The sequence below is a fragment of the Haemaphysalis longicornis genome, unplaced genomic scaffold, assembly GCF_048455015.1.
Source record: "Haemaphysalis longicornis isolate Haplotype H1 unplaced genomic scaffold, Haemaphysalis longicornis Haplotype H1 scaffold_6, whole genome shotgun sequence".
Classification (NCBI taxonomy): domain Eukaryota; kingdom Metazoa; phylum Arthropoda; class Arachnida; order Ixodida; family Ixodidae; genus Haemaphysalis; species Haemaphysalis longicornis.
Genome location: NW_027526407.1, coordinates 187,448,106 through 187,474,984, shown reverse-complemented (window position 1 = coordinate 187,474,984; position 26,879 = coordinate 187,448,106). Strand labels below are relative to the sequence as shown.

Here is a 26,879-nt window from a genome sequence, read left to right as displayed (position 1 = left end):
TATATTAGACTAGCAATAATTCCAACTCGGACAATTAAAAGTTTCGATTCACTCAAACCATCCGCGAAATTTAGCTTGGCTCGCAATGTTTTCAATGCATTCTTAAGCCGCTTAGTTCACACTGCTCACTTGCTTAAGAACAACTGCGGGTGGACTGAGGAAGGAACAAAGAAAAAGTACAACATTGGGTTATGGCCCAATATGATAGCTTCAAGTTGTTCCGATTTATTTGCAACACTGCGAGCGTTTATGTTTAAAGCGCCACTTTTTTACCGTAGCGGAGGAAGAGAATGTCTGTACACAAAGCAGCCGCGTCGGTGGATTGCCTCGAAAGTGCGTCATCCCTATTTCATATTTGCCGCGCTTTCGAGGCGCTTTTTCAAAGAAAGTGCTACGAGTTGTGCCGTGCCTCCGCCAGATGGCGCCACGGGTCCCGCGACCGAGAGAAGACGCAGTGAAACATCCCCCTCGCGAGGGGCACGATCAAATGCAGAGCATTTCCGGGGGAGCAACGACGTTAAGTAGTTCGCGTTACGTTAATGTTGTTGCACTTGTGGCAACTGCTGACGAGAGAGCGCTCGTCAGCAGTAGTTTGAATGAGTCAACGATATAAGGCGCGTTCGTAGCGTCCCATTCTGTCTCGGCTTTGTGGCGCAGTGGGTAGAGCACCATGTACATTGCGTTCCGCCCGCAGGGTCGAGGGATTGAAACCGGGCGCCGGATAGTATTTTTGTTATATATAGTAGGGAGGGGTGCGGTGCGGACTACGGACGTCAACGCGGGTGACATCGTGAGTGACTGAAATGCTCTGCATTTAAAAAATGCACTGACGATTACTATACTCTCTAATGCGAAATCTGTGCTAACACGAACTGCAGTCTTCTCAGCCGCGGCGCATATCTGCTGCGTCTCAGGAAGTGGCCGCGTGATCAGCGAACGAACGGCGGCGCGTGCCACTCGGCCGTTATTTCGCAGAGCGTCGCCGCCGCCGAGCATGTTGCTGCAAATTCTGTTTCAACCTCCCGCGCAAATTACAGGTGGTTCGGACGAGCCACGAACGGAGGAGGAACCTCTGGTGAATGTGTGAGGGGAGGCAGTGAGAGATGACGCCTTAGTAGCGCGTGCCGCTCTTCCCCTCAGCCTTTCGCCAGGTACTGCTCCATTTTCTTTCGGCCTTCGGTGCCGCGTTCGCTGGCTTGGTTACGCGAACACCGGACATCGCGGCGGCCGCCGCTGACGCCGCCAGCAAACAACGGTAGTGGGCGCCGAAGTTCTCAGAACTAACAAAGACGGCATCCGGGGAACGTTCCTGACCAGTGCAGAAATCTCTCAGAATGAACGGACTGCCTTTGCTGGCATCGAAAACACTGGAACTCTCATGCAGCGACAAGGCAGTCATCCATTCGTGATTTTTCCCAAAGTGTCAGTAACACTTTAGTATTGTGTGTTAAAGTGTATTACAATAAATAGATTTGAATGTTTATTACAAAACAAGTTGGTATGCCGCGCAGAGTCGTATATATGAGAACTTGTGATAATTCAAACTTCTGATTATTCAAACAAAATCTCGGGACCTTCGCCTTTAAATTATCGCGAACCTACTGTATTCCTGTTTTATATCCACCTCAGTTCTCGTCACCTAAGCAACGAAGGCGGACTTTATGAACTCTGCCTTCGTTGCTTATTTGTAATTATGGTTCAGCTCACATGCCCGGGTGACAGGCGGACATTTGTAGAACATCAATAGATAAAGTAATATTTAAAAGTTTTGCGAGCAACATTGAAGTGTAGCCTTTCAATTTAAATTTATCAAAATGCTAAAAAAGCACACGTGTTTTGCTTAAAACCATCGTTGCCGAACATATAAACAGTGCCTAATGGTTAAAACGCTTGTCTGAGATTGGCTACATTTCTTGTTTGACAAGTCACTGCTCAAACTGAGTTGCGCAGGAGGTAGCTCACTCTCTTGGAACGCTGATAGGAGCTAGTTTCCATCGCTCCACTTCCCAAAGCCAGGCCAGCGTGAAAGGCATGCTCTTTCTGTCTCCCCATGTGGGGCACCGGTGCGGTCCGACGATGTCGTCAATCTCCTGCTGAACTCTTCTTTGAAAAGTGTCTTTGTGAATGGCAAGGAGTACGAAAGTTTGTTGCATTGACTCCCAGGGAGACAATGTGCCGCCAACAATAAAGGAACCCATGTGTCCAACCAGAAATCTGTCTGAAGGGGGAAACGATCAAAAACAGAGTAACAATGCACCAGTTAATTATTAGAGTGAATGGGCGAACTCTGGAGTGAAAAGGAATAATTTGGCCAGGAAAAAGATGTCAGTTCTGAGTTCAGTAAAAAGAATTCTAGCTTGTCCCTCAACTCCTTTCTATATTGGAATACTCTGCAATTTTTCTAGCTGGTATGTCCGATAACCACCAAAAATATATATTGGAGGGTCTATTTGTTGGTTCCACGTAAGTAACAGAAGAAACAGCGCAGCTGACACCCGGACAGAAGTAAGGCTTCGCACAGACAAGGAAGGGGTCGTGTGTATCTGGTCTTACTTCGGTCATTCTCTCAGCTGCGTGGTTTGTTCAGTTAACAGTATGTACAGGCAAGAGCAAATTTTACGGACCACTAAAATTTTAATTTTAGGTATTTCAGCCAGAAACTGTACTTTGGATGCGAGATGTATTATTACGGAAGTATTGCGAAAATACCGCACATAGTACCCCGGGCTGCCGTGCGGGAGAGAAATAACTCAAAATGGCTGCCTTTGTGGTTCGTAAGCACTTTATTTGAGGTACTTGTCAATAACAAAAAGCTTAAATGTATTTCGGATCTTTGAAAAAACCAATCATAGTAAACTACCGGGCTCTCTGACACTTAGATCCGATTATCCAGCTCCTCGTCCGTGCTTTCCGAGACCAATCGTCCGGTACTCGCAGGTACTTGTTCAAAAAATGCGTACTCGTAATTTAGTATTTTCACCCTGACAGCATTCGCAAAAATAGATTTTCGTTCCAGAGCTTTTGTGTGGCGGCATTACAGCCACCTAGGTTAAAGGTTATGATAAGGAAAGGTCACGGGCAGCACTGCACCAACGGCATCAGAAAAGATACCAGACTAATGCGTAAGATGTTCGCGCTAGTGACCACAAGGTGAGGAGAAACTCGGAATAGAGTATAGCCCTTGGAAAATAGTAGTGGAAACGTAGGACAGAACGTCTATACTATTTCGAAGCCTTTCATCACCAAATGAACATTCAATGAGTCTTTGCACCTATGGTAATTGACAAGTCTGTCTGAGGCATCCACCATCCGGAGTAAGGCAAAGTAGTGGTCAATGGCCTGCTCTGCACGCTTTATCCCTAAGAGCTGATGTACCATGTCTACGCAATTGGTCTTTGACATGAGCGGTAAAGGCGATGTACTTTGTTTTAAATGTGAATGCATTTCTTAGTCGGGGGTTGTCGTGCTCCGTCGGCGTGCGCCTGCATGCCTCCAGCGCGAGCGCACGTGAGCGCGCGCCTCGTAGTTCTGCCTTCGTCGTCGTCGTCTCGGCGCGGCGGACCCGCGCCGCTAGTATTTTTAAATGCGAATGCATTTCTTAGCGGGTGGTAGCTCGGGCGGGAGTAGCGGAGGGCAAGGGGAGAGGAGGAGCGCGCTCGGGCGTGTGAGGGCGCTCGCTTCGCGGAGCTCGGCGGGAGAGAGAGCTCGCGCGCGGGGCGGGCGTGTTGCGCGGGTCTCTCTCTCCTCTCCGCGTACCCTCTCTCCGCTCGCTGCGCTCGGAAAATGTATATAAATGCAGTGGAGCGCACGCCTCTCTCCGTTACTGCTTGCCGCAGCGCACTCATCGGTGCACCCAATGCATTCGCATTTCCGCACGATCCCCTTCGGGGAGGTGGGGGGAGTTTTTTTAAATTAAAACCGAAAGGGCTCCACCGAATGGTGAAGTGGCGAAACGATAGGGCACTTGAAATAGTGTGAATCGAACTTAGGTGCTGCCCGACTTTTCGGTGTGACAAGGTTGAACGCAGGTTTTGAATCAACCAAACGCGATTTGAACTGACAACGTAGGAGATTAAAACTACCGAGGGAGACTAATGGACAAAACATTTGAAGCAGTATACATACCTTTCGCTAATCTAATGGTAGAAGGAACCGTGCTTTAGCAATCCATGCGCGAAAGCTTCCTGCTGGGACCGCTTAGTTCTTATTGCGTGTAGGCAGATCAAAACAACAATATTTCATTTGTCAATGATTTTGTAGGTTTAGTTTTTGTGTTTCGTTAAGTTTTTGACGAAGGACATTGGTACACCAACCTCTTATACAGGGTGATCAAAATTATTTCGACAGGTTTTTTTTTAAAATTAGGCGCTTAGCTTTACGCGGGGGCCAATCTCTACAGTGAGATTGGGCGCCAAGGGGGGCGCAAAATGAGGGGGGGAACTGTTGATGTCGGTGGCTTAACTAACTAAAATTGAATAATTAACTTTTTGGCGGCTGCAGTAAGCAGCCATGCTTGTATGAAATAGTTATACGTAATATTGTTTCTACGCAGTTTTATTTGGCAGAATTCTTCTGGCGCATTCGTACCCCGAGATATCGAACTGCGAAGTTTAATGGCTGTTCGCATGATTACGAATGCTAGACAGCTAAGACCGGCGCAGAGCTCCTCCCTTCTGTGACGTGCGTGCTGTGTTCGGTGTATAGTTTGACAACGGGGTGGAGGCATAGGCAAAAGTGATAACTGGCATCCTTTCAGTCTTGGCTGGCGTTATCGCAATCTGCAGTACTTGGAACCCATATCAAAACACAGAACAAAACGGAGGAGCTTTGTGCCGGTCGCCACTGCCTAGCATTCGTAATCATGCGAACGGCAATTAAACTTAGCACTTCGATATATCGGAGTAGGTACGCATTAGAAGAATTCTACCAAATGAAACAGCGTAGAAATACGATTGCGTCTAACTTTTCAATACAAGCATGCCTGTTTACTGCGGCCACTAAAACGTAATTATCTAATTTTAGTTAATTAGGCCACCGACATCAGTTGTTACCACCTTATTTTGTGTCCCCCTTGGCGCATAACCTCACTGTAGAGGTGTCTTAACGTACATCTAAACGCCTAAATTAAAAAAAAAACCTGTCGACTTAACATCACCCCGTATAAAAACAATGCTGTGCTTTTGTTGCCTTTCCCTCCATGTTATTCCTTAGAACTAATATTAAGATTAGGGTCTCCAAATAAGAAGTGTTCGCACGATACCCTCTATTGTAGGACCCATCTCGCTGATATTTATGGCCTTATTAAACATCGTCTACCTGTCACACATCCCTTTCTAGGAGGGCACCTAAATTTTTGTCGGATGCTTTCTGCCTCGTTTCATTGCAGTAAAACTTGTTTCTCCCGACGTCTTGGTATTATACATTAACTAAACTCATCTTCTAAGTCTTTGTAAACGTTCAACAGTTGTGAGTAGTTTGAAGTTACGTTGGTGGAAGTTCATGCTAGGACATGCGGCATGGTGCAGCCTGTCTTTAATTGATTTCCTGCAGAAGCAGCTACCTGCCCATGATTGGGATGATCGGTATTTTAGCTGTGTGGTTCTGGCTAAATAAATCCACAGCGTTCCGAACAATCTTATTTCCAAAAATGCAGCAGCAAAATGCTTTACGGAACAAAGCATACTAAATTACTCATTCGAGATTGAAGCGCGTGGTTTTATTAGTAGCTTTATTGTAGAATTATTACCATCAAAATGTCATTCCTAATGACTATTTAAAAGCGCTTGAAAACCCAAGAAGTTCTCACATAATTGTTTGACAAAATGTATGCAGAAAAGCTCAAGTTAATGCGGTCCTTATTCACGTGCCCAGCGTCGTCTTGAGCGTGCGTATGCGTGTGTGCATGTGCTCATAATTTGATTTGCGTTGCCGTTGGGAAGTTTGGCTTCTTAAGGCCGACGATGGTTACCTCCTTCCTAGTGTAATAATTGGAGATACGTGGTTACTCAAATTCAACTGTCGTAAACGTGAAAATGGTCAACTGTTTGAACACAGGGAAACTCTTACTTCAAATATACTCGGAAGCTTGGGTAGCACCTAGAGATGGATGCTTGCATTGAGCCCTGCAGTACTTCTGCAAGACGTAGACTAAATTGCAATTTGCGATGCGCTGTATACACTTCCGAACTGTAGCGATCTTTTGGCGTCATCAACAGCAACAAGGACTTAAAAATTAGTGTCCTTCCATTCTGTGAACGTGGATGACCTGCGAAGTCGGGCGCTGTCGACGGAGTGCACAAATTAAACCCCGTTGTTTGTGTTTGCGCTGGAGCATAATTCTGTTACATAAATGTAACAGAATTAAACTTGGAAGGACTTGAGCTTTATTGTAGTGGACCAACATGGGGCTGTCTGTTTCGTTACCGTGTCGTAGGCATCTTACCGTCTGTGAAACACACAAGACACAACCCATTCCGACCGACCAGTGAAGACACCACAGAGGGTGCATTCGGCTGTTTGACGTCCACGTGTAAGCCTCCCGCAAGCAGAACGGACAGGCCATCAGTGAGGGCACGAAACCTATAGCTTTGCCTGCGCGCCCCCCCTTACTCCCTGCACTCCCCGAACGTGCACGCATAAATCGGCAACTGCTTATGTGCGCGTGCTTAAACCTCAAAGGCGCCGGCAAATAACAATTGTGAAAGAGGGGTCGGTGGTGGCGAAAAGGAACGACGGAGCGGCGCCGAGTAAAGTGGCTCCACCGGACTGAAAACTGGGGTGGGGGTTGGGGTAGGGGACGGGGTGGGGGTGGGTTAGACATACACTGCTTCGCAGTGAAACACAAGCATGCGGGACGAATATAAGAAGCGGATTGTTCAATAAATATAAACTAAAGAAGCTATAGATGATCACTTACATTGAAATGGAGAGTCTGGGTTGCATTTCGTCTCCTCAATTTTCTTCAGGTAGAGGTGAACAAAATCGTCCTTAGAGTCAGCTTCCGATGTGGTGTCGTACTCCTGCATCTGGGTGCTACGAAAGGTTTGAAATCAAACCCATTTCAAATAGGTCTATGATATGCATGTAAAAGGACAAAGTTTGTTCACGAAATTGCTGCAATAGAGTAAAACTTAGAGCAGTTAGTTGTCAATTTTGTAAACAGAAAAACTGATAGAAGTCAAAACACCGCGTTGTAGTCTGAACGTTTGCTGTTACTGAGATGAAGTCCTCATTGTGGCCTGTTAATATAACCCCAAGAATTCACTTTAACGCGTAGTTGCCGTAAAAATACATAAAAAATCACATAGCGTACGTCCAACAGGAGGCGTAGAAACACTGTAGAAGCAGTTGAAGCACACTTATAGGTGTCAGGTGTTGAATGCACTGCTTGTATAATGTGCGCAGTGAATAGGCCTAATCAATAATGCTTGAAGAATACTGGTATATATTTACGACATCGGCTAAACACTCCCGCAGTCAGCAACTATAATAATTTACAAGCCCATGTTACCCAAAAATTTCTTTAATCTAATGCTTCTGCAGTCTAATTATCATAACATTTCCACGTAGCAAATATCACAATGTGTGAAAATATTTTATAAATATTTCTCACGGATAAGAACAATTTTAAATTTAAATGGGTCAAAAATATCATTGGTAAATTTTCACGCAACAAAATGCGAATTAGCCATAAGAGAGGCACGGCATTGCAAGAAAAAAGACGGCACAAAATTAACTGAGCAGTTCTGAACAGCATCAAAATACTTCAGTTCTACAAAGGCAAATGAAACCACTATACATTGGTGGCAAACTTGGAAAAGGATGAAAAAATGTTGCTCGCAGAAGTGGCGTAGCGGACTTTATGAAAAATGTGAATTGAAAATGCATTTGTAATATTACGAGGAAGCAGGTACCAACAGTGGTTCTTGATTGCAATTGGTTGATTATGAGGTTTAACGCGCCGACGCTACACATGCCATGAGGCGCGCCTTAGTGGAGGGCTCCGGATTAACATTAACCAGTTGGGGCTCTTTAACGTGCGCCGAAACCTAGAACAAACGGGGCGTTTTTGCTTTCCGCCTCCATCAGAAAAGCGGCCGCAGCGAGGTTCTTGATTCTACGACGACCGCCAACCATCTAGCTGCACGAACCAGTGGAAAAATAAGTCAGCCCTTTTGGACGTTCACCTTGCAGCGACCGCTTTTAGGTTTTAAAGAGACCCTGCAGCACCTTTTTGATCTTATTTCCAAATCTTAAATGCTTGCAGGACGTAGTCAACCAACACAACCAGTACTTAGAGTGGGGTCGGAAAGCACCTCCGCCAAAAAATACTGCAGTATGCCCAGCAGATAACGTAGAAACTTGCTCAAAACATTTTCTCTCTTTCTACGTGTTGGCGTTCTTTGACCCGCTGGAATTGCATCATTACCGCGGTTTAGCGGCCATTTCCCGGCTCTCGTTCAGTTGCAGCTAGGGACGCATTAGATAGCCTCTTTAAAACAGAAAGACACGAAAGCAAAGCCGAACCGGAAGGCGTATCTGGTGCGACGAGCAAATCACGCAGTGCCGCTCCGCGTTGGCGATAACTATAGCTTTCTCAGTTCTTTCAGACGCGAATGAGAGAGTGAAAGCGTTTTTTTGAAGTGCTGCAGGGCCCATTTAAGAACTAGGCATGTCTTTGGTATACGTAATCAGAGCCAATCGTCCGCAAAGGCATCAGCAATGTTTCGTGTGCAGACCACGCATGACAGGCCACTGATTGATGCGATGCATGATGGAATGTAATGCCTCTGCAGTAATAACCTAGAGAGGGCGCTGCGATCGCCGAGGTGAGCAGTCGTTTTCACATCGGCTCTGTCTTTCATACCTAATTACGCAGTGCTATTTGGATCAACCTTCGGTTTTCGTATTATCAATGTGTGCGCGAAGGTGATTACCTTCGACCGATACCGATTTTTTATCGAAATGTGCGTTTTTCGCCAATTTATCGAACTTTACCTACTCCGGCGCCACATGGACTCGCTAAGCCTAAGCGAACCCAGGGCTCGCTTGGCCTAGCCCGTACTCTTCGCCAACGACATGGAGACTTCCGCTCAATTAGCGGGGCCTTCGGACTCCAAAATGTGCGTGCAAGTGCAGGGCGAGGATATTTCGCCCGAAGAATACCACGATGAAGCTGGCTGGACCCAGGCCTGCGATCGCATGTCAAGACTTCGGCAACGCGCTTCGAACGGTAAGCCTGACGGCAATGCGAGCTCGAAATCGAAGTTCTTCACCAGCGCCCGTGTATCGGCGATTCGTGCGGCACGCATGCCAGGCATGCCTACGGAGGAAATCAAGATAGTGGTGAGGCCAAGGGGCGGCCTCGACATTCTCAAGACCGGCACCACCAACGTGGCCGCGGCGATTTTGGCAGCGGCAGGCATCGAGAGCGCGGCGGGGACCAGGGACACTATATGCCCCAACGTCCAGCAAAACATCATGGTAGTGAGCACTCCCAGCGAGGAAAACGCAGCAAAATACTCAAGAATTCAAGCGATACAAGTACAAGGCAAGCTCCACCAAGTTGGCGCTTATCGCACGGCGCCCCACGACACCGTCAAGGGCGTCATACGCGGCATCCCGACGGATGACGGCGCCGCCGAAATAGACAGGAACATCGTGAACGACCGCAACCCCCTCGCTGTCGGAGCCAAGCGCATCTGAAACACGACCACAGTTATCATCGCGTTTCAAGATCACAGGGTACCGAACTTCGTTCGTTACGGCGTAACCCTAATCCCGTGCAATTTGTATCGCAAGCAAATAGACGTGTGTCAGCAGTGCGGCAAAGTCGGCCACCGGCGCGACGTATGCCCCACACCGACCATGCGCGCGTGTCTTGCGTGCGGCGCGACCAACCCCACGGAGGACCACACATGTACCCCCAAGTGTAAACTGTGCGGAGGCGCTCACCCAACGGGCGACCGATTTTGCAAGGGAAAATTCAAGACGCCGTACGTCGTCCGGCGCCGGCAGTGGGAGCGTCGCGCCGCCGAGCAGCAGCAGCAACAGCAGCAGCTCTCGGCAAGCTCGTTCCCGCGCCTGGAAGGGTCACGTTCCCCAAGCAAGTCAAGGGCTCCTTCCAGGAGTCGCGCATCGTCACGAAGAAACAGCAGCTGCGACAAAAACAAACGGAGCCTCAGCCGCAACAGGTCACCGTCACGCGATCGCGTGAGTTGGGCCGACGTAACTAAGAGCGACAGCGGCAGAAGCACGCCGACCACGCCGCCACGGAGGCGAAATGACGAAGCAATGGACCGTCTCAAGGCAGCAAATGGCTCGCTACGAAAAAGAAACATCGAACTGGAAGCCTCAGTTAACAACCTGACCAAGGAAATCGCCGAGATACGCAAGTTACTGCGTATATCGAAACCCGCCGCTACGAACCCCACCCCTGCACCGTCGCCATCCCCGACTCACTCGCCACCAACCCCACCGCCGGTTACAGAGTCAAGACCGCAGATTATGCCCGAGGAGGAAATGTCAATGACCGAACTCCACGATGAAATGGAGACTGAGCCCGTAACCAAGAAACGCGCGCTCGAGTCGCGGAGATCCCGCAAAGAAGCGGAACAGTTCGAAGCAACGCTTGAGGCCAAGCTAGAAGCCAAGTTTGACGCAAGATTCAACAAGCTGGAGGAGCTCATTATCACGTCTTTCAAGAAAATCGAAGCAAAGTTCGAGTTCATCGAGCAGACCTTACGCCCAATCGTACGCCACCCGACCTTTGCACCAATGTTCGTGAACCACCCTTATAACCAAGAGCAACAACAACCCTTCACCCTAACGCAATCATGGCCGCCAACCCAACAGCAGCAGTAAAACCACGGTTGGATCTCACGATCTGGCAGTGGAATTGCCACAGCTTTGATCACAAGAAGGCGGTAATACAACAGCACACAGCGATGGTTAACAGGAAACCAGACGTGATCATGCTCCAAGAGACGGTCTCGGCGGCCCCGTCCCTCCCCGGGTACAAAGCACACATTAGCCCCGACCAAGGCCGTGGCGTGTGTACTTTCGTCCGCAAGGGTCTCACCTTTGTGGAGCACACGATAAAGCAAGGAAACATCAAGATTCAGTACACCTTTACGGAGATCATACCGAGCAAGCAACGCAAGGGCAGCCTGTTCCTGCTCAACGTTTACAGCAACCCCAAGCACATACACCAGAAATTCCGCTCCCTCCTCCGCCAGGCCAGCACAAAGGCCAGGGGCAGCACGCTCGCGATCGGTGGCGACTTTAACGCGTCGCACACAGCATGGGGCTACCTCCGAGACACGATCAAGAGCAGAGACCTGCTGCAAAGCGCCCTGGACAACGACTACGTACTCACCACGGACCCCACCAACCCCACCAGGATAGGCAACTCCGTGGCAAGGGACACTACACCAGACCTCACTTTTGTCAAGAACGATCGAACGGGCAAGATTGCGTGGGCAAACACCGGAGTTGATCTTGGCAGTGACCACTACATTCTCGAGATCACGATACCCAGCACGATCGGGGGTAACACCGTGCTGCACAAATGGACAGATTGGGACTGTTTCCGACAGAACCAACCCAAGGATTGTCCGGTCATCCGAGACATAGGTGAGTGGTCCGCCGCGCTTCGCAAAGCCGTGCGATCAGCCACCAAAACCGTGGAGACCGACGAAGACATAGTAAGCGTGGATAGCCGCCTTGCCCACCTCATCGAGGCCAAACACTCAATCATGGAACGCTGGAAGAAACATACTGAACCGTAAACTGCGCAAGAAAGTGGTCGAGTTAAATCGGGCCATCGAGATCCACTGCAAACTCCTCTGCAAACAGCAGTGGAACGAGATCTGTAACAAAGCCGATGGACAATTACATCGTGGCAGAACGTGGAACCTCCTACGACACCTGCTTGACGAGGCTAAAACCAAGTCACACCAACGAGACCGCCTCGCTAGGCTCATGCACACAGCGGTGCAGCAGGAAGGTAAAGACGCTGTGCTCAAGAAGCTGGAGGACAAATACCTACCTGCTACCCCCACGGAGCACCACCCACCGTACGCAGGGTCACCCAATGCGTGGCTAGACCGGGACATCACGATGGCAGAGGTGCGAGCTGCGCTGCACGAGCTAAACACCCGCTCGGCAGCCGGCCCGGACCTGGTCACGAACAAGATGCTTAAAAACCTAGACGACCCATCGATAGAGGCCCTTACCCAATACTACAATGAGTGCTGGCGATCGGGCAGGCTACCGTGCCAGTGGAAATGTGCCAAGACCATCCTGATCCCTAAACCGGGCAAGCCGCCAGACACCAACAACCTCCGTCCAATCGCGCTCACGTCCTGCGTGGGCAAGGTGCTGGAGCGCGTGCTCGCGCGCAGATGGCAAGAGTACCTTGAAAAGGAAGGCATATATATCCAGACTCCATGATAGGGTTTCGACACAAGCTGAGCACGCAAGACGCCATGCTCCAGCTTATGGCGGAAATAATCGACAAGGAAGGCACGAGAGATAACAGAGTAATCCTTGGGCTGGATCTCCAGAGTGCTTTCGACAAGGTAAAGCATTCGGCGATCTTGGCACAAGTTTCCAAGTTGAACATGGGCGAAACCAGCTATAACTATATCAAGGACTTCCTTACGGATCGGATGGTAGAACTCCACGCGGGGGACCTACAGCTTAAAAAGAAGATGCTCGGAAGCACAGGCACACCGCAAGGATCGGTCGTCTCACCGTGCCTCTTCAACCTCGTCATGATTGGGGTTGCGGAGGCGCTAGCGCGAACGGGCGTCCGGCATACTATATACGCCGACGACATCACGCTCTGGGTTGCCGGCGGCAGCGACGCATACATCGAGAGTCAACTGCAAGCGGCAGTCACCGCCATCGAGCAGCATCTCGTTGGTACCGGCCTGCTCTGTTCGCCTAGCAAGTCTGAACTACTCGTGCTCGCACCGAAACGCAGGGGCAATACGCCACAGCGCGAAGCCAACCGTATCAAAATAGTCACCGCATCGGGGCAACGCATCCCCGAAGTAACAAGACTCAAGGTTTTGGGCATGATCATTGACAAGAACAACAGCAACGGTGAAACCCTTGCCAAGCTCAACAGCAAGACGGCCGAGGCAATTCGCCTCATTCGCCGCATTTCTTCGAGAAGAACGGGCATGAAGGAGGACAACCTCGTGAGACTAGTCCAGTCCTTCGTGATCAGCCACATTACGTACGTGGCCGCGTACCATAACTGGAAGGTCATGGAACGGGCCAAGATCAATACACTCATACGTAAGGCTTACAAATCGGCACTGGGCCTTATGGAAACCACGAGCACTGCGCGCTTACTACAGCTAGGAGTGCACAATACCCTGGAAGAAATCACGGAGGCTCAGTTGGCGGCACAGCTGGAACGTCTCTCCATGACAAAGACGGGACGCCAAATCCTCGAGAACCTTGGCTACAACCCTCGCACGCCGGACCGGCAACAGCGTGACATAAACGAGGAAGCGATGGCACACATATGCGTTGACCCAATACCTAGAAACGTGCACCCGGAGCACAACAAGGAGAGGCGTGCAGCGCGGGCCAAAGCCATCATCAAGATGCATGCCAAAGACGACTACGCGCGTTACGTCGACGCAGCAGAGTACCAGCACGAAGGCTACGTCGCGGTCGCCGTTAAGGCCTCCACGGGCCCTAAGACGACGACTGCGAGTGTACGGTGCACCGAAGCCACGGACGCCGAGGAGGTCGCCATCGCCCTGGCCATCTCTGAGGTTGAGTGCCGCACAGTGCTCTGTGACTCGAGAATGGCCGTACGCAACTACGCGAAAGGTCGCGTTTGCGCAAAGGCGGCCGCCATCATCGGCAAGGCAAGGCTCCAGGGCAGAGACGTTCGTGTCAAGTGGTTTCCGGCGCACGTGGGCGAATGCGCAACCGCACCCAACCACAACGAGACGGCACACTCGGAGGCGCGAGCACTTACCCTCCGCTCCTCCGAGACCGACCGTCCGTGGTGCTTCGCGAACAAAGATCGCCTTGTGAGCTACAACGAGATCACCAAGGCTTACCGCCTGGCTCGATGGGTCATGCCACCCCCCCACCAGGGCCTGAGCCGGGAGGAAGCAGTTCTACTACGACAGCTCCAGACCGGGTCCATCCTCGCCCCGGCAACGCTGCACAGGTTTCATCCAGAACTTTATTCGACGGACGTGTGTAAAGTGTGTGGTGTGGGTCTGGCAGACCAGTGGCACATCTTCTGGGACTGTGCCCGGTTTCGAACGAAGCTCAATCAAGAACTTATCCGCCGCAGCTCCAGGACGCTGTACGCAGTAGCGACAAGGACACTCAACTCTGGGCCGTCCAGCAAGTCCGGGGTGCGCTCGAAAAGCACAGACCAGGCGACCCGGTGACGGGAAGCGTTGGCGCTGCGCCTAGTAACGGCAATCCGGGCAATCCCTAGGACGACGCCAGGCCCGCGTCGCGGCGCTTAGTCGTTTTGCAGACACAAATACAGTTTTTCCTAATCCTAATCCTAATCCGTTAACGCCGTCAGCTGAAATTCAATCGAGCCAAAGCCTCTCGCCGCGTGCACTCGCCGCGGTGGATCAGTGGCTGAGGTGTTGTGCCACTGAGCACGAGGACGCGGGTTCGATTCCCGGCCACGGCGGCCGCTTTTCTGCTGGAAGCGAAAAGCAAAAGCAAAAACGCCCGTGTGTACGAGATTTCGGCGCACGTTAAAGATCCCCAGGTGGTCAAAATTAAACCGGAGCCTTCCACTACGGTGCGCCGCATCGCCTGTGTTATGTCGGCGCGTTAAACTTAATAATAAATCGCTCTCGCCTCGAGCGCAGCGGAATGGGGCGCAGTCACAACTGTAGTGCGGAAAGCGGAAGTCCTTCTGGGAGGCTCGCCGTCAATTAATAATATGGCGGAGAAAAAAGAAAACGTACGTAATTTCAGCAAACAACACGCTTGCGCAGTAAAGTTCATTCTTCACGTGTCGCCGCTTCCGTCGATGAGGGATTATTTTGTATCTTGCGGCGTATAGGCACGTGGCAGTGATGTTAGCTGCCGGAGCAGCACCACCATTTTATATATCGTCACGGTGTGAATCGTGATTTTAATGCGAGAGCGTTACGACACCCAGTGAGCATGTTTCGTGTACATGAGGCGTGCGCATTCTCCCTTGCTCATCAGCAATGATCGTTGAAAGGCACCACCACGGCAACTCATGCGGGCGCTGACATCACGACAGCTAAAAAAAAAATGGCAAAAAAGCAAATCGAGTCTCTGAAAAAGCGATGGGTCGTCTAGATTGCGAATAGACGCGGAATAAATGTGCCGTAATAAGAAATTATTGCAAGTAAAATCGTCTAATTACATGAATTTGGAAATTACTGTTCAAATATCCCGCGACCCCATCCATGGTGTAAGCTCTGTCGGTCAAATTGACAAATGGTGTCACGCATCCAAGCACCAGGCCCCTTCACTGCGTTGACGGAATGTCCACTTGGAATCACTTGGCAGACTGGCGACACCCCACGCACACGCTTCACCAGCATTAAACTTCTCCGTGGCTGAGGTGCTCGTACTCGACTCATGTGCCGTCAGGTTCACCTGTCACGCGATATGACATCGACACCGCAAGCACCACTCTAACCGCAGTTCAATCTCCCACAACGTGCTGATGTTGCGCGGTGATAAAACACCCGGGCCCTGCTCTGGACAGCAGGGTTTCAGTTTCTAACGAACTCAAAAGAGGTATTTTTTTACCTGAACTGGCTGCACTGGTGCAAGCAGTGCAGCATATTCTCATTTTTTTACTAACCAATATTCTCAGTAGCACTATGCACTGGGACACCGCAATAATATGCACCAGTTCAGGTAGAAAATGCCTGTAATGTTCTCAACTTTTTGGTTCACATTACAGAAAATATTTCACATACGCACTTTGCACAAATTCCTAAAGTGCAGCGTTTTTTTATTTTTTCAGCGGTGGCGAACATCTACACCACCGTTTCGCACACGGGACACTTAAAGGCCCCCTGCAAGGCATTTGATAAACGCTTTCACTCTTTGCTTCGTGTCTGGAAGCACTGCAAAAGCTACAGTTATCGCCAGCACGGAGCGGCACTGCGTGATTTGCTCGTCGCAGCAGATACGCCTTCCGTTCCTGCTTTGTTTTTGTAGCTTTATTTGTAGCTTTGTAGCTTTAACAGCCGCTACATGACCTTAATGACGTTATGTGAGCCGCCTATGAACGCCAAGACAGGCAAAGAAAGAAAAATGTTTTGAGCGAGTTTGCAAGTTATCCGATAAGCATAGATCAAAATTTTTGTTTTAGGTACTTTGCAACCCCCTAATCTAAGTACTGGATGTGTTGGGCGACTACGTTCTGCGGGCATTTAGGATTTCAAATAAAGTTGAAAAAAGTGTTGCGGGTTCACTGTAAGGCTTTTGGCCTAAAGTTTGAAAAACAGAAATTTGGTGTCAGTATTTTAATTTTGTTCCGGTGTAGCTCTTTACTAGTAGTGCGGCATATAATAATTGCATTTTATGAGGCAACAATGGAACTACAAATATAAGTTTGCGTACGCTGAAGCGTGCATAGAACTCAAAATCAAACTTGTTTTAAGAAGAGGAAAGTGGTGCGGTAAAGAAACAGCAATTGTCTCACAGAATTAATTCTTCCATCTCATCCAGAGCAAGCAGGGGTTTGGGACGTCCCGTGAAAGGCATCTTTCTTGCAATGCTGGGCATAAAGTCCAAGGATTCGCCATCGGCCAAGCTCAAGGCGAGCTTCTTGACGATCTGGTGCAGTCGTTGCTGGAAGACAGCCTTGTCGCGTAAACGTCGCCCCAGCAAAAATTCTACGACGTTATTTGTGATGCAGGCAATCAGGGGATCATGCAGGTACACTGCTTCTCCTTTTGTCTCACCAATCCGTTGTGTGAATCGGCTCACTTCCGCCTGTTTGAGATGGATACAGTGGGAGGGTGTTACCATAAAAATATATGTACGTAAATGTTCACGTAATGTCTTATTTTGTAGCACCTTTTTGTTTTTTTTCTCTCGTGTTTTGTATTTTTATTTGCTCTAAATCTTCCTTTGTCCGACTTGTTATACCTGCACGTTGTACGCAATCAACCTGTGAATGTATCGCTGCTGCAGGGCGTCACAACACGAGCCTCCTGAAATTTAAGCTTGCTCGCAACTATACTGATGTACGTTTATGAGTTAAATAAATATTATCCTAACTTATATTGTGTTATCATCATTGAAAATTGAGTGTGAAAGAAGAGCGGGTAATGAGAACCATGTAGAGTACAAAGAAGACATAAGCTTGATGATATCTGGTAGGGGACACACATTCTAAGCAAAGTGCAGTATTGGTCGAGTTGGTTATCCATCATTACTAAACAGCGCAACAAAAACACGGACTATAGCATAGGTACACAGGACGAGCGCTGACTTCCAACTGATCTTTTATTGAAAAAAACACATATTTATACCCCACACACCTACACACACGTGCCATAAATGCACACAACAAAACAAGCAATTCATCACAGCGGTGCTATTTTTTTCAATAAAAGATCAGTTGGAAGTCAGCGCTCGTCCTGTGTACCTCAGCTATAGTCCGTGTTTTTGTTGCGCTGTTTAGTAATGACACACATTCTGCCAGGCTACGACAGACCTAGACTGGTTCCTGCTGCTATTTCATTGCTCCTACCTTATTTTATGTCATGTTATCATAAATGGCAATTGAGGGCGCAAGAACAGCAGGTAATGAGAACCGTTTAGAGACCAAAAAATATAAGATTGATGATGACATCTCGTAGGGTACACACATTTCGAACAGTTGCCGTCAGGGCACCAGAATGCCCTGGGCAGGCAATCTGCCCTGGGCAGGCACGAATTTAAGCGACCACTGAACTAGACTCTGGTTCCTGTTGCCGTTTCTTTCTTTCCGAATGTTGTGTGCCAAAAAAATGTGCAACAGACGTAATTGACATGTGTTGGAACTTTTTCCCCCGAAGACAAAGAAGTGATCGCACATGTGAGTAGAAGAGGACGACGAGGAATGATGGCGGCGATCGGGCATTTTGAGTGTGTATTCTAACGTAAATACAGTTCTTTTCCCTTAACGAAGGCGTTGTAGTCACGACAACATGTGTTCAATACACTGCCCAGATACTAGATTTTATAGTTATTTATCTATTGGAAGGACGTGTGTAAACAGTTTTCCTACTTTATGTTGTGGCTGAAGTTTTTTGGCGAGATAAAGCTCAGTACTTTACAATACAGAATAGGACACCCATATTTAAGCTCCACCACAAGGCCAACAAAGAGTTCGTGAACGACTTCCTGGAAAAACAATGAAAGTATGAAATTGCGGATTTTTAGCAATCATCTAATAATCACATCTGCTAAGCCCACCAAATTTCTGTTTACCATAGTTAACAGGTGGTGAGCATGGTTTGCTAATGAGAATATTTTTGTACAACCGTATTAGTGCAGCGTCCGTAAAATGAAAAGCGTTAACCGAAACCACTTTTCTGTCACGGTATTGCCGAGGGTGAAAGGATCGGAAAAAGCAGCCCCCAGAATCCGTGCAATTTACTTACATAATTCCTGAAGGGCTGGAATGAACAGTTGGCGTTCGCTGAACTTTTAGAGGCGACGACATTCGTTCTCCAAGTAGCTTGGGTAGCTTGGGAACATTCGTATGTCTTTGATTTCTCACATGGAAATATTATTCTTACTCGGATGCCTTCTTTACCTACGAAGGTGTGTGGCACTGCTGGCAGAAAGGGAGGCGACGGTTTGCCACTCAGGAGTGACCGAGAATGACCCCATTTTGTCGCCATTAGGGGCCCAGCTTGTTACGATGCGCTTAAGAAGGAGCAATCACGATAAAATAAAAGGGCTCATATTTTGACTTGAAGAACGCATATAAACGCCAAAAGCATAACACCAAAACTAAAACCCATATTTGTACACTTTGTTGGAGTAGTTTTGGCGCCTCAAACGCCATTATTTTATTTTTATACCGTTAGTCTCTGTTCGCGTCGTCGCGCAACTCGGCGCTTTTATCGACTGCGTCAGTCGCCGCGCTGTCTTTTCTGCCCTAGCAAAACTCATTGCTGGGTTCTAATAGCTGCCACTGCCGTTGACGTACGCTTCTACTCATCTATCTGAAATATTCATAATGTTCTTGTCATTTGGAACCACTCTGCCAGTCTCAGAACTCTGTCCCAGTTTGCTTCAGGCTTCGTCACCATAGGCATGAGGCCGAATTTTGCTGCATCCATGACTTCAGGATTAACTATAAAAATGGATGATTTTCCAACTTTCTTTTCCCTCCACGGCATCATACCACTCCGAATAATCTAAGAACATCCAAGTGAAACACTGGAAATGAATACAGTGACATATACTCAAATACACAAAATCACTAGAATTTTCTTACAAGTGGCAACATTTGCCGAGACATCATCATTTGCAGTGCGATGGTTTGGTGAGAACGCAAGGTCTATTGAGCCTTGCCGTTACTTTCTTAGCCATCAGCCTTCGTGGTGGTATTGCACTTATTCTTGTTTTGCAAATGGCGAAGACGGTATGGAAGGAGATGTGGGCCTAGGTATGAAATAAAAATGACCTTTTGATTTTCGATACGTGGAAAACTAATGAGCCGATTACCCAGAGAAGTTTCCGCAATGAAGCCGAATATCTCGGATCGTATTCTCGTCAGTTTGGGGAGTCACTAAGGCTTTGTGTTTATATTTAACTGCGTGTGGGGTTGAAATGACGTTCTATGAAATGTGCATGATATTTGCATGCAAACGAAACATTGTTCTTGTTCTTGTAGCGTGGTATCTGTACTAATGTTTGTGATTTCACCCCCCGCATTTTTTCTCACTTACCCTCATTAGATCTTCCCCGGCAGATGTGGTAAATCCAATGTTCTTCAATGTGCTCATGCAAAATCTCTTGTTGGCAGCCCATGTTTCTCCATTGAGATATGCGAGTCCTAAAAAGACAAGACGGCGCGAAGTTGTTTAACCGCTAGGTGGCGGATACTTACTGTCATTCACAGCAAAGCAACGATGGCTGTTTGTTTTACATTCGAAGAAATTGCCAGTTGGATCCTTTAAAAATACCACGAAGCGTTGTGGTCCTCAAAGATATCGTTATTTTGTTATTTTGATCCGAAAATTTTGTTATCTTGTCCTTGGTAATTACATCTGTTCACCTTCAACGTTTACAACCAACGGCTCAAAGTTACAGTGGTCCAAGATCACGCACAGAGTAAAGACAAAATTCAAAAGAACCGCGACAGATATGTACAGGAAATTAAAAAAAATAGATGACTAGTACCTAACGCCTTTAGGAAAATGTTTTAACGTTAGCCAAAAATCTGTAATATATACAGTTACTTATGAGCAACAAAAATACGCTCATTTAGTTGATGGTTCAATTTTGTTAATCCTTCGCATGTAACAAATGTGTCCTCTTCGTCTGCGTCCGTCGCTTGTCAGTACGCAGTCTGTTCGTTTAAGAAAATGTAAAGAAAACTTGACTTGTAACTCACCCGTATTTGTTGCGCTCGGTGAGAACATTGTATGTAACGTCTCTCACGGTTAACTAAATGTAGAGCCGCATACTTATTGTCCAAAATGTTGCTTTGGTATCCTTAACGGCTTCTGTGCGAGTTTTTATTGTCTTGTGTCTTAATTTCTTTCCTTTTGGTATTTACCGGTCTTCTTACCCAAAAAACGCTAATTACTGCATATAAATTGAACCAAACCTGCCCAAAGGAGGCACAATATGACTCAGAAAGTGTCAAAAAGCTTTCCTGGTCGTTTTTTACAGCCTTTTTACAATGAGAGTTAATATTTTGACGAGCAGGACGACCCCTTCTGCCACTCTCTTACTATACACTGTTTTTTTTTATGTTCAAGCCGCCACCAAGGCCTCGAATGTTGCTGCGATCGGGAGCTCTCCAGTTCTGAGTTAACAGATAGACATCTCTTAATAAATTTGTCTACGCGAAATGACAACAAAAATTGGCAGTTACCCGGAAAGTCAGCCTGTACTTACAAAAGTGCTCTAATTCTTCAGTACGCGATATTCTTGTGAACATGCAGGGGTTGTAGTGTTTCATAAACATTTACAAAAAGCTTGTTCGGTACTAAATAGTTGTTGCTCTAATATTTACATACACATAATAACTCTGGAGCTGAAGCATGGAGGGAGTTGTTTTCAGTAAACGTTTTAGTAAAGTCATTGCTAAATGCTTTCTCAGTTTCACAGCATCGTTGAATTGAGGGGGAAACGCGGTGTTACCGATTAAAAAATGCATGTAATGTATGCGTCCTATAAATAGGCATGTAAAGATGCGTTCTTCAAATAGATTTTCTAGCCATATCTTGCTGAGGACGAGTCAAGCATCTATTTGACCGGCAAATATTTTAATGTTGCATCCATGAGTGTCGTCCGGCTGCTGGGCTAGGCAGACGAATGCATTGATCACATGGAAGCCCGCGGGAATTGCGCACTTTCAGCTGATATCCTCATTCCCACTCACAGACCAGGGTTGCGTCTTGCACGCATGTTTGTTATTAATTTAGGAAAATATGACCTATGCTGAAAGAAAAAAAAACAATGCCAGTACACCTCACTACTTCTCCGGAATTGTGAATGCGACGCAATAATCTCAGATTGAACGCCGCTCGTCCTTCTAGTTTTTGGCTGCAAGTAATTGTGGCCAGGTGACTTCTGCGCTGCGCCAGGTGATCGGGGCTTGTGCGTGAGAGGCGCCGGGCATGAAGCTCACAGCCACAGCTGCAACTCTGCGCTTGCCACGCCGCTCTGCATTGCCTAGAAGCGCTGCCCTAAACTTGTGTTTTAAAGCAAAGCTATACTAACCTCGCCGAGCAGTTTCACCGACGCGGTAAATTTGACCTTCATTTGATCGTATCTGCACCGTGCCCTTGGCAACGCATGACGTGACTCGCCCGGCTGAGCTTCGCCGAGGGCAGCGTTCGCTAGCCACCAAAGCCGCCGCTGCCAGCTTGGCGCATGCACTCTCCGCAGCAGTAGTAGTAGTTCCACTTTATTCCCGTAGCTGTTTCGCGCCTGACCACGTGACCGTGCGCATGTGAGCATGACCATGGATGTGAGCGAGACCGGACCGTATTCTCTGAGCGTTGCGCGGGAGATGGCTTTAAGCCGTCGTCGGCAAGCGGCTTCTGACAACCCCGCGGGTATCGGCCGGGTAGCGGTGCGGCTCGAAAAACGGCAGAAGCGGGACAACAACCGTTGACAAAGCAGAGTTTGGATGAATAGTGTAATAATTACAGCAAAATCCAAGGTTAACCAAGTGCAACCAAGCCTTAACCGGGTTAAGCCAATCCTTCAATTTGCATATTCAGGGATAAACGAACTAAGCTGCAGCCATTTTTTATTCCACTTTGAAACTCGCGCTTAACTCCTCATGGTTTCGAACGCCCCTCGAGGAGCCGTTTCTCTGTTCCAGACGCAACGCCGATACCGGAGGCTGCCTTTTTTGAAGAAGGAACCACACATTGCGTTTTGCCATAATTAGTTAGTGATCTACCGAGTAGTTTATATCCTTGAATTGTAGGTGTGACTAAATGCCATTAGGTGTCTTTTAGAATTGTTTAGAGACCTTACCCTCGCAGACTTCTTTCAGGCCTATTAGGGTAACATACGTAACAAGTACCTGATATGACTAGAAGATGTCTCAAATTGAGTGAGCAGAATTTCCGGCACAGTTTTAATTACGCATCCTCGCGCGAACCTTGTCAAATTTTGTTTGAAATTTCAGAATGTCACACCTATTCCACAAAACAATTATTTTGTTTTCGCGTTTTAACTATGTTGATATTCCAATGCTAATTGAAGGTACCGCATTTGAAACACAAGTGATTTCTTTAGTTCCAACGTCGTTCAGGTGCGGCTCTGCAGGTTGCAGTAAGACAGCAGGTATTTTTCATGAACATGCTAGAATTAAACAAGAGCTTTAAACATGAACACGTCAACATGGCTGGTAAAAAGTCCAATAGAATAAACGAGGGGAAGTTGTAAAATGTAGGCGTCGGTATTTCCTGAAAACGAACAAATGCGTCGCCTATAAGGAAAACGGAAGGGAAAACGGGCTATTTATGGCTATTAGCTTCAATTTCAAATTTACCATCTTTGAGTGTCACGTGTTACATTTGCGATGGGTTGCATTTACGTTCCTCGCAAATCTTCTGCGTCGAAGACACTTCGGTGATTGCCTTAACCTTGGCCGAAGGCGTTAGGTCACCGTGTCAGCTTTAATTGCAAATTATTCATATGATGTTGACACCTGTATGTTATCGCCAAATTTTCGCACTTACCTGGGTAGTTTTCGAAGTTCAAAAGAAAGCAGCTTGAACGGTTTAGTATATCGTCTTTCGAATAAAAGGACTTTATAGATTCAATATCGTTGAGTACCACTATATAATTCAGGTTCACTCGAAGTCTGAAAAAGGGTCAATGTGAGAGGAATGAGACATATTACGAAGATTATGCATATTTTAGAGTCTCATGCTCTACCGACCGAGCTAGCCGGGCTAACTGGCGTGTTCATGGTAGGTTTTGGCGATTACTACACCAGGCTGCCCAATCCTGCTCTGGTGAGGGAGTGCCTTACAGACAATGGTCTCCGAGATCAGGCCACACCCCGAGCCTCCTTCTGCAATTTCATCAACAAGCGGATTTCTTTTTTTAATCCGGTATGAATTGTGAGCCACCGGAACTAGAACCAAGTTCTTTCTGCACGCGAAGCGGATGCTCTACCTCTACAGGGTGGGGTGCAGCGGAAGTACCGTGACTCTAATACCGGTGCCGCACAATTCCCACCGGATTAAAAAAAAATGTGCGTGTTGATGGAATTGCATAATGAGGCTTGGGGTGCGGCCTGATCTCGGCGACCATTGCCGGTAACGCACTCCCTCACCAGAGCAGGATTAGTTATTCTGGTGTAGTACTGGCCACAACCTCCCATGAATACACCAATTAACCGAGGGCCCTCAGTCTCCAGTGGCTGCGAAGCAACTCACCACCACGGCGGTCCTACCTGGGGCGCAGTAGATGGTGCTAAGAATCCCTAGAGCCGGACAGGCTGCCATTGGAACCTGAACCTGGCAACGTTTAACACGAGAACTTTATCCAGCGAAGCGAGTGTAGAGAGGTGTTGTTCGAGAAATTAGAGCGCAGTAAATGGGGTGTCATAGGGTTTAGTGAGTTTAGGAGGACAGTTAAAGCCATTAGGGTGCTGAAAAATGGACATGCCCTATGTTACCGTACTCTAGTTGAGACAAGAGAAGTATGAGTGGGATCTCTGGTCAATAAAAGCATAGCTGTCAACATAGACGGATTAACGAAAGGGTAGCCTGTCTTGTAATTATGATTAATCAGAGGTACAAACTCAAGGTCGTACAGGGCTGTGCGCCTACATCCAGCTACGACGACCAGCTGTTGAACGCTTCTATGAAGATGTGGAATCGGCAATAAATAAAGTAAGAACACAGTATACCGTAGTTGTGGGAAACTTCAATGCTAAAGTAGGCAAGAAGCAGGCTGGAGACAAGGTAATTTCGAACTATGATCTGGGCTGAAGAAAAAGCAGGGGGGACCTACTAGTCGAGTTTGCAGAACGGAATAACCTACGCATAATGAATACCTTCTTCTGCAAACGGGAGAACCGGAAGTGGACGTGGCAGAGCCCGAATGGGAAGCATAAAAATGAAATAAACTTCCTATTATGCATTAACCCTGGTGTCGTGCAGGATGTGGAAGTTTTCGGAAGGGTAAGGTTTAGTGACCACCATATGGTAACATCTCGAATCAGACTAGATTTGAGAAGGGGCCGTAACAGGCTAGTACGAAAGAAGCCGATCAATGAGCTAAGACGTAAACATTAAGACGTAAATTAAGTTAAAGAATTCAGGATCGCGCTGCATAACGGATATACACCTTTTACCGAGGAAGCATAATTCACGACACAGGAAGACAGCGACAATCTTACATGCATTAGCATGGTGCGTGCAGTAGACATCGGGGGCAGGATAGCTAGACAGGATACTGGTAAACATTCCCAGAAGACGAAAGATGTAATTACGAAACGGCAAACCATGACAATATCCATCCCAACTAACAAAATACAACTAGCGGAGCTTTCGAATTTAATTGGCGTAAGACAGCTGACATACGGAGAGGATCAAATGAAGAGGATCGAACATGGAGAGGATCGAAAATACTGTAAAGAAAGGAGGCAGCCTGAAAGCAGTGAAGAGGTGACTAGGCATGGGGAAAATCAGATGTATGTACTTAAAGACAAGCAAGGCAATGGCATCTCAAATAGGGATAAAATAGTCACAGTAGCCGAGATGTTCTATAGAGATCTTCACAGTAGCCGGGGCATCGAGGACAATACCGAACAAGAAAGTAGTTCGGAGGAGATAGGCATCCCACCATTAACGACAGGAGAAGTAAGGAAGGTTTTGAAAGCAATAAAAGGGGGCAAACAACCTGGTGAAGACCAGAAAACGGGAGTCCTCTCTAGAGGATGGCGGGCAAATTGTACTAGTAAGACTGGAAAACCTGTACACGCAATGCCTAATGACTGCGAGTGTACCAAAGTCTTGGAAGAACGCGAACATCATCCTAATCCGTAAGAAAGGTTACATGAAGGACTTAAAAATTATAGGCCGATCAGCTTACTGTCTACAAGGTACTGTTAGCGATTACCTTGTTACAAGGTACTTAACAAGGTAATCGCTAACAGAATTTCTGCCACCTTAGATTTCAGGGAAACTGACGAAGAAGCAGGGTTTTCTAAATGCTATTCAACAATAAACCATATTCACAGGATCAATCAGGTCATAGAGAAGTGCGCGGAGTATCCTAAACCCCTATATATAGCCTTCATAGATTATGAGAAAGCATTTGACTTGATCAAAACTGCAGCAGTCATTCAGGCATTACGGAACCAAGGTGTAGACGAGCATTATGTAAGAATAATAGAGGATATTTACAATGGGTCCACAGCTACCATCTTCCTCCATAAGGAGAGCAGTAAAATACCTATAAGGAAGGTCGTCGGAGAAAAAGACACAATCACTCCGACGTTATTCACAGCATGTTTACTAGAAGTATTCAGTACATTGGATTGGAAACAGGTGGTTCTAAGGGTCAATGGAGAATACATCAGTAACCTCAGATTTGCTGATGACGCTGCCTTGTTAAGTAACTCGGGAGAGGAATTGCAAAGCAAGCGTACCGCATTGGACACAGTATAACCGTGGGCCTGAAATATATTATGCAGAAAACTAAAGTAATGATCAATAACCTCGGGAGAGCACAGCGGTTTGAGACAGGTGGCAAGGCAGTGGAAGTGGCAAGCGAATATATCTACTTCAGCTAAGTTGTGACCCCTGATCCCAAGCTTGAGGCAGAGATAATTAGGAAAAGAATGGGGTCGTGTGCATTCAGCATGCATTCTCAGATAGTGAATGGCAGCCTACCCTTGGCCCTAAAGAAGAAAGTGTATGACAGCAGCATCTTACCGGTACTCACGTACGGGGCAGAAACTTGGAGGCTCACTAAGAGGGCTCAACTTAAATTGAGAACGACTCAGCGGGAAATGGAGCGGAAGATGGTAGGTGTAACATTAAGGGACAAGAAGGGAGCGGAGTATGTCAGGGAACAAACGCGTGTTAAGGACATCTGAGTAGAAATTAAGAAGAAATGGACATGGGCAGGGCATGTAATGCAAAGGCAAGATAACCGTTGGTCATTAA

The 26,879-nt window shown here is 47.4% G+C and overlaps 1 protein-coding gene across 1 annotated transcript in view; it reads right to left on the bottom strand.

Annotated features, from left to right (window-relative positions):
* Window positions 1–26,879, bottom strand: part of LOC144142114 (cytochrome P450 2J4-like) — a 47,523-nt gene that overhangs the window by 10,090 nt on the left and 10,554 nt on the right. Inside the window, exons 2-6 of the mRNA XM_077673519.1 lie at window positions 23,433–23,557; window positions 19,950–20,056; window positions 16,700–16,992; window positions 6,917–7,032; window positions 1,963–2,218 (exon numbers count right to left, since the gene is read on the bottom strand). Coding sequence (XP_077529645.1) covers window positions 1,963–2,218; window positions 6,917–7,032; window positions 16,700–16,992; window positions 19,950–20,056; window positions 23,433–23,557 — 897 coding nt within the window. The remainder of the gene's footprint in view (window positions 1–1,962; window positions 2,219–6,916; window positions 7,033–16,699; window positions 16,993–19,949; window positions 20,057–23,432; window positions 23,558–26,879) is intronic.